This window comes from Danio rerio, chromosome 15 (assembly GCF_052040795.2).
Source record: "Danio rerio strain M-AB ecotype USA chromosome 15, GRCz13ab, whole genome shotgun sequence".
Lineage (NCBI taxonomy): Eukaryota > Metazoa > Chordata > Actinopteri > Cypriniformes > Danionidae > Danio > Danio rerio.
Window position 1 is genome coordinate 50235001 of NC_141035.1, and position 12585 is coordinate 50247585.

Below are 12585 nucleotides of genomic sequence, written 5' to 3' on the forward strand. Positions count from 1 at the left end.
TAAAATGCTTTATTCTGTGTGTGTGTGTGTGTGTGTGTGTGTTTGTGTGTGTGTGTGTGTGTGTGTGTGTGTGTGTGTGTGTGTGCGCGCGCTGGACATGCTAACACTCACAGCAGAATGTGCTGCATATTTAAACTCTTCAATAATTGATCATTTCAGGCACATTTACACCTTTCAGCTAAACACTCCAAACCTCTGCGTCTGACCGCTCTGACCGTCACTGAGGTGATCTAGAGCTCCACAGGGCCAGATGTCGAAAGTTTTGCTGTTTTTGTCTCTCTCTCTCTATGTGTGTGTGTGTGTTTAGTTTTGAGCTAATTAGATATCTCTGAAATGCCTAATGTCTGTTTGTTGTTGTTGTTGTGTGTGTGTGTGTGTGTGTGTGTGTGTGTGTGTGTGTGTGTGTGTGTGTGTGTGTGTGTGTGTGTGTGTGTGTGTGTGTGTTCAGGTGATCATCTACCAGAGTGGTCAGGTGTTCAGTTTAGCCAATCACATGAACGGGCGTGTGGGTTTCGTGTCCACCATGCCCAGCACAAGTGCCTCCATCTTCATCAATAACACTCAGCTGTCGGACACCGGGACGTACCAGTGCCTGGTCAACAACCTGCCGGACCGCGGAGGACGCAATATAGGAGTGATCGGCCTGACGGTGCTCGGTGAGTGACTTCACTCTGCTCTATGACTGCTCCATGTGCTGTATCTGCTTCAGACAGTGCCTGTTATTTGGGACGAAACACAGTAAACACTTGCACAATATGTTTGCTCGTACAGTACTGTGCTGCAAAACTTTAGGCCAGCATTGAATCTGCTGTTTTACTGTTGGTATAATGGATATTAGTGGTCCTTTACCACAAAACCACTCATAAGTCTACAATTTATTTGTCTTTTTAAAAATTTTTTATTAAGATTTCAGGGTGAATACACTCTAATTTAATGATCTAGGCGCAAAGTCTAAAGCTCACAGCGCAAAAGCATTAAAGCCGTGTCTGAATCTACTTTTGCTCTTTTAGGCATGGATAAATCCACTCTGCGCCCAGCGCATGGTCTAACAGGGTTGTGCTTATTCTCTTAATGAGTTCTGGGTGTGTTTTGAGCATAACCTGCATTAAACCAATCAGAGTCTCGTCTCTCATTCCCTTCTCTCATTCTCATTTCCCCTTGTATCACTCCATGGTGCATTTGCTGTTTACATTGTGACTTTATAAGTGTAAAAACTGAACGCTTCACTAGCAAGAAAACCATAAACAGAGCATCTGCAGCGTGAGGATAAAGAATGAGCCTCCTCCATTCAGCCTCTTCACTTTACTCCTTTACTTTACTCCTTTACTTTGGTGGAGTGAGGAAACGGTGGAAACTCACTCCACTGAACACAACTATTAGCCCACATATTTAATTTCCTTTGTTAAGCTCAGAGATTTGTGTCTAAACTATTTCTAAATTCAGTTCTGATCTCCAGCAGAGGAATAAATGAACAATAATAATGAAGTGTGCTCAGAAAACTGAGTTATTTCCAGACACACGTCCTGTTCTTATCCACATATGCTGATGCAGACGCCTCCAAAACCCCACAGCTGGACACATCTACACTTGAGTTTATTAAAGCAAATATAAATCTGCAGATAATCAATAATACTGATCATAATAATCACATTATACAGATGCAGATGGTCATGAATAAGCTGAAGAAGCCCCCCCGAGAGAAAACAACTATTCATTTGTGTTGTGTTTTATTTTTATTTGTTTTTATTCATTTATTCTTCATTTAATTATTTTATTTAATCATATGATCATTAGTCATTTATATAATTATAATTGTATCATTTTATTGATCAGTAGTTAATGATTTGATTATTAATAATGATTATTTGTCATGTTATTAGGTTTTTTAAAGTTTTTTATGTTTTATTTTGTTGTTACTCTTTTAATAAAAGATTGCTTCATTATTATTTCCATTTGTCCATATTGTTATAATCTTATGAGTGTGTTGATTCAAGTGAAACTTGTTTTCATGAGTAAGAGATAAGAGAATGTCTTAATTTCCAGGTCTGTGTTGTCTCTGGACAATGTTGTGAAGCAGTAATTTTCCATAGCTGTTGCTGGTGGTATGATAACACTTGTTGCATTTATTCTGGTCAGATGAACTCTGAGCATTGAATCATACGCAACTAAGATTATCCAATAAGCTCTGCTCTTTCTTCATCATCATTACTGCGTCTCCTGCTTCTGCTCCTCTCTGGTTTTCTCAGTCAACTCCTCTATTATGGGACAGTGGTAATTCAGTTGAATGCTGGTTAACGGGTTCAGGTATTGGAAACTTTGCTGACTTGTTGTCCCTATACCTGGAGAAACAGATATTTCCTAATAAGATCTGGCATCCGGAGCTGGATCATATTTATCTGGCGTGGAGATGGTGGTCTAACATATTCTATTGCAATATGGAGTCAACAAGTGTTGATGTTAGATCAAAAGTAATTCACAAATACTTGATAGTAAAGTGATTTAATGACGATGATTCTCTACGGTTACAACTGAATAATCACAAAATAACTGTGGAAAATGATAAAATATGAAATGATGAAAAAACATATGATAATAATTGTGCCCAGCTTAAATGCAGAAATAAGGTCACAGCAAGAAGGTCGCTGGTTCGTTTTTTAGGATTCACATGAACAGAATAAAGTTCTGTATATATAAGTAATAAAAAACTCATTCATTCCTTTGTTCGTTCATTCATTCATTCATTCATTCATTCATTCATTCATTCATTCATTCATTCATTCATTCATTCATTCATTCATTCATATATTTTATTTATTTATATATTTTATTTATTTATTTATGTTTGTTGGTTTGTCTATTTTTCTAACACTTTTACAATGTAGATTGTGTCAAAGCAGCTCAACATAAACGATTAAATTAAATTGAAACAGTGTCAGTTTAGTTTTTAGACTTGAAATTCAGTTCAGTGTGGTTCAATTTTCATTACTGAAAGTCCAATTGATTGATTCATTAATTAATTAATTAATTAATTAATTAATTAATTCATTCATTCATTCATTCATTCATTCACTCATTCACTCATTTATTCATTCATTCATTCTTTCATTTCTATATTCATTCATTTCTATATTCATTCATTCATTCATTTATTTCTATATTTATTGATTGATTGATTCATTCATTCATTCATTTATATGATATATTTTGTATTTATTTATTTATATAATTTATTTATTTATGTATTCATTCATTTATATTTTTATTTATGCATTTAAATATTATATTGTTCATTCATTCATCTATTTATCTACCTATTTATTTATTTATTTATTTATTTGTATATTATATATTTTTATTCATTAATGTATTCATTTATTCTTTCATTCATTCATTCATTCATTCATTTGTATAATATTTTATTGTTTATTTATTTATTTATTTATTCATTCATTCATTTACTTATTTATATATTATATTTATTTAATTTTTCATTCATGCTTTTATATAATTATTTTTTATTCATTCATTCAGTTATTCATTTATTCATTTTTTATTTATTCATTCATTCATTTACTTATTTATATACTACATTAATTAATTCATTAATTAATTAATTTATTTATATATATTTATTTATTTATTCAATCATTCATTTATTTATAGATATTTGTTCATAGGCGAGGCAGTGGCGCAGTAGTGCTGTCGCCTCACAGCAAGAAGGTCGCTGGGTCGAACCTCGGCTCAGTTGGCTTTTCTGTGTGGAGTTTGCATGTTCTCCCTGTCTTCGCGTGGGTTTCCTCCAGGTGCTCCGGTTTCCCCCACAGTCCAAAGACATGCGGTACAGGTGAATTGGGTAGGCTAAATTGTCTGTAGTGTATGAGAGTGAATAAGTGTGTGGGGATGTTTCCCAGAGATGGGTTGCGGCCGGAAGGGCATCCGCTGCGTAAAAAACTTGCTGGATAAGTTGGCAGCTCATTCCGCTGTGGCGACCCCGGATTAATAAAGTGACCAAGATGACAAGAAAATGAATGAATGAATAGAAAGAGATACAGGGGGGAGAGACAAAGAGAGCAGGCCCAGAATATTGCAGTAGAGTCAGAGAAGATAGACTCCAGAGCAGGAAAGAAGCAGAGCAAAGTGCACCAGCTATTTTGTCTTTATCTTGACCATGTGACCAAAGGCCAAATACTGAGACATTCAAACAGACTAATCAACAATGGACCACATCATAAAACCCCCAAACTCCACACAGCAGGCCCTCATCCAATCAGTATCTGCCTTTGGAATTGTGTGAGCCTTCTTTGGTGAAAAAGACCATACAAACAAATGCATATGATAATTTAGACTCTTACACCGATAATTTGAATATTAGTATTTGATATTAAAGAAACAGTGTGTACTTTTTTTGTTAAGGCATCAAATTTATTGAATTATTTACTTTTATTCTCCACATACGCTGTAAAAGTGAATGATAACAGCTGTGGACGCACATTAAGTATGTAAAGCATTTGAGAGAGCTCTGCATGTGTGAGGAGTGTGCATGCATGTGCTACAAACACAGTTCCTGCTCGCTACATCTGCCCTGTTGGCACGCTCATGTGGCCTACAAAAGTTTGCCCTTCTGGGACAGGAGAGTGTCAGGCAGATGCGCACACTCTTTATTTACAATAACCTGCCCCTCTACACTGATCAAAGCCGCTTCTGAACACATTTATTAATACCAGTAGGGTGGCATGGGGGCTCAGTGGTTGGCCCTGTGGCCTCACAGCAAGAAGTTCGCTGGTTTGAGTCCCGGCTGGGTCAGTTGGCCTTTCTATGTGGAGTTTGCATGTTCTCCCCGTGTTGGTGTGGGTTTCCTCCGGGTGCTCCGGTTTCCCCCACAGTCCAAACACATGCGGTATAGGGGAATTGATGTACTAAATTGGCTGTAGTGTGTGTGTGTGTGTGTTTCCCAGTGATGGGTTGCAGCTGGAAGGGCATTTGCAATAAGTAATAAAGAAACAGGGCGAGGCAGTTGCGCAGTAGGTAGTGCTGTTGCCTCACAGCAAGAAGGTCGCTGGTTCGAACCTCGACTCAGTTGGCGGTTCATTCCGCTGTGGCGACCCCAGATTAATAAAGGGACTAAGCCTACAAGAAAATGAATGAATGAATGAATAAAAACAATGAATGAATGAATATACACATTTATAAAACTATTACTTTACCTGTGTGTTAATCAGGCAGTGTTGTTGATCAGCCAATCAGAATCAAGCTGGTGTGTTTATTGTGTGTGTTTCAGTTCCTCCATCCATCCCGTCGTGTCGTGTCCAGGGCTCTCTGGACGTGGGCAGTGATGTGATGCTGTTGTGCGGTTCGGATGAAGGAATCCCGACGCCCACCTACGCCTGGGAGAAGCAGGAGTCGGTGCCCAAACTGCCCCACAATGCCATGCAAGGTACTAAAGCGCTGGCCGTGGGCATCCCGTTTTGCCCGGCGCTCTCCGGTAAATGTGCCGCTCTTGATTCTGGTGTGGCGTGAGCTGTGCCCGTGCTGATCCTCCGTCAGTGAGTGTGTGTGTGTGTGTGTGTGTTACTGACCCGATCTGTGCATATGCCGCCACTTTACAATACGGCTACAGGAGTCCAAAGACTGACCTTTATTATTATTATACACAGATTTTATTATTTTATACGCTGTAAAATTGATTTATTTGTGGTGGTGAGGTGCATTATGGGATGTTGATGTGCTCTGTCCACTTCTGATGTTGAAAATTCAACTCTACAGTTAAACAAAGTGACTTTTATTGACATTTTAGTAGTTTGAAATAATATAATGCATAAGAAATAATAATAATATCTAGAGAAATAATGTGCTGCAGATTATTACAAGGTTTCTGTAGCGTAATATACAACACCAACTCAGACAATATAGCACTGCACACTATTACAAAGACAATAAAAGTCACTGTTTAGCGCTTTTTAAGAGTAAAAGTTGTTGGAAGAAAGATCAACATCCCATAATGCCACTCAAAAGCAGAAATAAATGGGGGGAAATAAAAACATGAAGCCCAAAATACAGAAAACTGCTCATTTAAGGGTATTTTTAAGGCTTAATTACAGTTTTTCTCAGTGGCTTTGGTGCATTTTACACAACACTATTTACATTTGCACAACAGTTCATGCATTTCTCAAAACAGTTAGTCATTTGTGCACATCCTAGTAGCAGTTTCTCATTCTCTCCAACACATTGCAGATGCTTTTGGACATGCATCAATTGCTTTCATACAACTCTCTGCTCATGTCATCTGCTCATGTCATGTCAGTCAAAATTAACTAGACTTGTAAATGCTGAATAGTCATTCCATATAAACTAACAGTCCTCATTTCATTGCTGGAGTCATTACATACAAAAAATGTTGAACTAGTGTCAAAATCTGTCAAACAAATAAAAAAAAATGTAATCATTTTTCTAAAAATGTCTTCAAAATTGAACAATTTGATGAATGATTTACAGACCTGTGTATGCTGCAGGTTCAGTTCCAATATATACTGCAATATAGTGTACAGTTGTGCCCAGCTTTACCCAAAGGAAGTTTATGTTTGTTGTAAATAAGGGTGTGTTTAATCTTTTGCACAATGCTGTGAATAAATTAGAATTGCAACGAGCAAATGCAGTAAACATGTGAAACATACATGTTCAGTGTCTTGTGCTCAGATACCTCACTACATGCAGTGATGTCTAACTTTACTGTAGTTTTCAAATGGCTGTGCAAACAGTATACAGTGCTGTCTTGAGCATTTTCAGGAAGTTTCACCAAAATCTGACTGTTGTTGCATTGAAAAATGTCCAGAGTAAACTGTCCTAATGAAGACATGACTAAGCCATTTGACTATCTTGTTCATAATCAATGGTGTCAGGACTTTTCATCTTGATGATACTGACACTTTGATTGACATCAATACTTGCTTTTGAGGATTGAACTCTCCATTTTGATCATGTGATGCGCTTTTGCAGGTTATCAGCTGGGTTTTGCAGTTTGTACTAATTGTTTTGAGAAATGCATTAACTGTTGTGCAAAAATGCACTGGTGTTGTGAGAAACGCACCAAAGCGACTGAGAAAAACTGTAATCACTTCAAGAAATGAATCATACAAACAGAGTTATTGTAGTTAAAACTCATTGTTTTAATAATAATAATAAGCTTATTTATGGTCATTTTATGTGCAAACAATTGTAATAAAAGCAAATAATTCTAGTAAATAATGATTGAAATGAGCCATATTTGAAATAGCTACTTAAAATTACTTTCGTTTTTATTTTTGTTCAGTTTTTCTCATTTTGTAATTGTTTTTGTTAAAATATTGTTATTAATATGGAGTATAGAAATATGTAATATTTAACTGATTTTAAAATAGCACATTTAATTTAAATATAGGTTTATAACAGAGTTTGTAGGTTAATAACAGAGTTTGATGTCATGTTGATTCATGTTGTTGACAGATGGGTTGCATATCTATTCCCTGGCCATTCGTGGGTCTTTCACTGGGCCTTTTCAGAGACGTCTGTTTCTTACTCATTTTCCTGCTTGTGGGTTACATTTGGGCCACAATTGACCGAGATGTAACCGAGAGAATACGGTCATTTTTTAAAAGATTTTTCAATATAAAGGATCTTTCAGACTAAATAAACTGAAATAATTAATAATTTCTTGTGCGGCCCGATACTAATGGATCCGATTGGGGACCACTGTCTTAAAGTGTCCTAAAGTATTTGTTTTTAACGAAAGCAACTATAATAAAAGTTAATAAACTAATAAAAAGTTTGATGAAAGTTTATAATAAATAAACACACTATAATACAAGTTTTAGTGTTAGTTTAGCTTTTAAAATTTAGTATTATAGTTGTTTTTATTTATATTTTGAAAGAGCTTTTGTTTTATATTAAATTATTAATTTATAGTTTAGTTATTAATTTAGTCAGTACTTTCGTAATGTGTGTATAATGTTATATGTTATAAGCACTATTAATATGCAGTAGAGAAATATATAATATTTTAGTGATTTTAAAATAGCACATTTAATTTAAACATTGGTTTAAAAAAACAGCTTAGGAATAATAGCAGAGTTTGATGTGATGTGGATTGACCTGATTTGGGTTGCGGATCAATTCCTTGGCCATCTGCAGGTCCTTCACTGGGCCCTTTCCCCTTCACAAAGAAACTTTCCAGAGACGTCTGTTTCTTACTCATTTTGCTGCTTGTGGGTTAAATTTAGGAGCTCAAGTGAAGAATATGGTCATTTTTCAAAATAAAAGATCTTTTTAGACTCTGATAATAAATAAAATGAAAATAATTAGTGATTTTTTGTGCGGCCCAGTACCATTTGATCCATGGACTGGTACCATTCTGCAGCCCGGGGGATGTGGACCACTCTCTTAAAGTGTCCTTAAGTATTTGTATTTAAGTAAAGCAACTATAATAAAAGTTAATAAAATAATAAAAGTAATAATAAATAAAAATAATAAATAAACAAGCTTTAATGCAAGTTTTAGTGTTAGTTTAGCTTTTAAAATTTAGTATTATAGTTGTTTTATTTTTACTTTGAAAGAGCTTTTGTTTTTATATTAATTAATTAATTTATTTATTGTTTAGTTATTTATTTAGTCAGTACTTTTGTAATGTTATTATATAATTTTTTATATTATTAGCACTATTAATATACAACATAAACATATATAATATTTTTGTGATTTTAAAACAACACATTTAATTTAAATATTGGTTTAAATATTGGAGTTTGATGTGATGTGGATTCACCTGATTTGTTGACAAATAGGTTGCGGATCATTTCCTTGGCCATTCGTGGGTCCTTTATTGGGCCTTTTCCCTTTAGTAAAGAAACTTTCCAGAGACGTCTGTTTCTTACTCATTTTGCTGCTTGTGGGTTAAATTTGGGTGCTCAAGTGACCAAGATGCAACTGAGAGAATAAAGGATTGTTCAGACTCTGATATTAAATAAAACTGAAATAATTAGTGATTTCTTCTGCGGCCCAGTACCATTTGATCCACGGACCGGTACTATTCTGCAGCCCGGGGGATGGGGACCACTCTCTTAAAGGATCCTAAAGTATTTGTTTTTAACTGTAGCAACTATTAATAAAAGTTAATAAAATAATAAAAGTTTTATGAAAGTTTATAATAAATAAACAAACTCTGATGCAAGTTTTAGTGTTTAATATTTAGTGATTTATTTAGTCAATACTTTTTATAATGTGCTTATATTTTTTATATTATAAGCACAATTAATATACAATATAAAATATATAATATTTTTGTGATTTTAAAATAGCACATTTATTTTAAATATTGGTTTAAAAAAACGGCTTAGAAATAATAGCAGAGTTTGATGTGACAACTATTACATTCACAACCTATACAGTACTAGTTTTCACTTTGTTTATACAATTATATTAATTATTACAGGTAACTTTTTGTGTTTGTTTTTATACATATTATTTATTACTATTGATGAACTAGTTCAATAATTTATAGGTAATATTTCAAATATTTTAATGTAATTATTAATTGATATATTCATTATATTTATTTTGTTAATTTTATTTATATTGATATTATTTTGTATTAGTGTATTTATATACAATTATATCAATTATACAATTTTTTAAAAAGCTTTTATATTTTTAGATTAATATATTATTAATTTTTCATCATTAATTTAGCTTTTTATGTGCTTTATAATTAAGTTGTTTTATTATTTCTTGTTTGCTAGTTGTCTAACTACTGTAAAAGTTAAAAATTGCTTCTATTTACTTGTACGATCTCTATTTCAATGAACAAAAATACACAAACACAGTCCGCCAGAATGTTTATTGAATGATTCACGGAGGAATCATTTGATTTTTTAACTGAATCTTTGATCCACTCACTCAAAAGAATAATTCACTTAAATTAGGCATCGGCAAAATACATATATAGTCAATTTCATATTCCCAGAAATGTCCATAATCTGAAAACCTCAAATTTAAAAGTTGCCACTTGACTTTTATCAAGTACAAAAAGTTCATCCTGATGAATCTTTTCATTGATTCAGGATTTGTTCATGAATCTTTGAGCCTCTGAGACGCAGAAGCTGAAGGTCTGTGGACAGAAACATGACTGTAGCCTTATTCTAAAGACGGCTGATATATTTTTAAGCTTCATAAATCAATCTGCTTTGTCCTCAAAAAGCTGTCACAGCTGCGAGAGACACTTTTACTGTCTCCAAGAGTAAATCTGCCGAAAAATACAGTCATACTGACACCTAGAGGACAGCAGAGTTACTGCTAACTCACAAGTGTGTACAATAATAAGCAGATGAATGTTTTAAAATGATGTTCAATTTATTTCTGTAATGTGTTTGATGTTAATATTTATATAGATACTTAATTTAGATAAATAAATCAGATTTTAAATATTTTGGGTAACACTTTAGTCACAATTCATGCTATTAACTGCTGGCGTTTTACCCCTGCCTGTTATTAAGATATGAACTGTTCATTAGTAGTTATAAAGTAGGATCTTATTCTGCATCCCTAATGCTTCCTAAAACCTATTAATAAATAGCAAATTTTTAGTTTATTCAGCTCGTAGTGTTAGTTAACGGTTAGTTCATATCATGAAGTGTGACTTAAAGTAAAATATTGGATTTGATAGACGTCTGCTTGTAATATTTATTCTTCTATTCCAGCGTGTCACTTTAAAGTTTGAGCGAGTCAGAAGCAGGTTAATGTGGATTTGAATGTCTATAAGTGTGTCTGTGTGATTGTTGTGTTGCTGTTGTGTGTTCAGATCAGATGCAGGGAACGGTGACGCTCAGAAACATCAGCAGCAGCACATCTGGACTCTACCAGTGCACCGCATCAAACGCCATCGGGAGAAGCACCTGCGTCCTCAACCTGCAGGTCACCGCACGTGAGTCTTAATAGGGAACTGAGTAGGACATCAGGCGAAGCAGCAGCGCAGTAGGTAGTGCTGTCGCCTCACAGCAAAAAGGTCGCTGGTTCGAGCCTTGGCTCAGTTGGCGTTTCTGTGTGGAGTTTGCATGTTCTCCCTGCATTCGCGTGGGTTTCCTCCGGGTGCTCCGGTTTCCCCCACAGTCCAAAGACACGCGGTACAGGTGAATTGGGTAGGCTAAATTGTCCGTAGTGTGTGAGTGTCCACTGCATAAAAACTTGCTGAATAAGTTGGCGGTTCATTCCGCTGTGGTGACCCTGGATTAATAAAGCCGACAAGAAAATGAATGAATGAATGAGTAGGGCATCATGGTGGCTAAGTAGGTAGCCGATCAGCTCACAGCAAGAAGATTGCTGGTTTGAGTCCCGGCTGGGTCAGTTGTCATTTCTGTGTGGAGTTTGCATGTTCCCCCTGTGTTGGCGTGGGTTTCCTCTGGGTGCTACACACAGTCCAAACACATGCGCTATAGGGGAAATTAATAAGCTAAGTGTATGAGTGTGAATGCAACAGTGTATGGGTGTTTCCCAGTGTTGGCAGGGCATCTGCTGCATAAAACGTGTGGGATAAGTTAGCGGTTCATTCCGCTGTGGTGACCCCTGATTAATAAGGGGACTAAGCCAAAAAAAAAATGAATAAATGAATAACTAGAATATTTACTATATATTTATAATATTTACTATAATAAAAAAATCACTCTATGAAAGGTCAATATTTAGCAGATCATGTGCACATCATATTTACAGCTCAGGGAGTTCCTAAAAAAGTCCATGATATTTTTGATATCCCTTCTGATTCTAAGTTTAGCCATTTTCTTATGTTGATAATTGCTTTATTAGTTCTGTTTTTCTGTTATATTTGGAGTATTCTTAATAGTTTGACTTAAACATTTTTATTCTTAAAGCATTTCTCTTTGTCATGATGACAGCACATAATATTAGACTAGATATTCTTTAAGACACTGGTATTCAGCTTAAAGTGACATTTAAAGGCTTCACTAGGGTAATTAGGGTAAAGTTAGGGTAATTAGGCAGGTCATTGTATAGACCAGTGGTTCTCAAACGTTTTTCATCAAGTACCACCTCAGAAAAAAAAATAGTCTCTCCAAGTACCACCAACATGAGCAGTATTGAGATACAGTAGCGTAGTAGGCCCAGTAAAGCAGCTACAACTCTGCACAGTTAAAAAAAAACATGGCAGATTACCTCAGAAATATAGGTTATATGTCCTATATGGCATATTATATACATCATTTTTGATAAATTTTGAATTATATGCAGCATGTACATGACATTTCATTCCTCCACGTACCACTAGAAGGAAGCCCGCGTACCACTAGTGGTGCATGTACCACAGTTTGAGAACCACTGGTATAGACCATTTTGAGGCATATAAACAAAAACAATGATCTCAATGTATTTCCTGTTTTACATTTAAAACAGAGTAAAAAAAGAGCCACATATTGATAAACAATGTTATGAAATTTGTTTAAATAGGAAGTTGAATTGCCTCTTGTTATAGTTATGAAATAGTTTGATAACAAGCAGGAAATGTTCACGGGCCAATGACATGACCACATTAAAATAGTCTATGGTCCA

The 12585-nt window shown here is 35.0% G+C and overlaps 1 protein-coding gene across 9 annotated transcripts in view; it reads left to right on the forward strand.

Moving 5' to 3' along the window:
- igsf11 (immunoglobulin superfamily member 11) overlaps positions 1–12585 on the forward strand; it is a 230107-nt gene that overhangs the window by 208111 nt on the left and 9411 nt on the right. For 8 of the 9 annotated variants that reach the window (XR_015508188.1, XR_015508184.1, XR_015508181.1 and 5 more), the window contains 3 exon segments: positions 449–656; positions 5279–5434; positions 10826–10948. Coding sequence is in view for 1 of the 9 variants with exons in the window: in NM_001278822.1 (NP_001265751.1) it covers positions 449–656; positions 5279–5434; positions 10826–10948 (487 nt within the window). In the remaining 8 variants the exon portion in view is untranslated. 9 annotated transcript variants of the gene reach the window in all.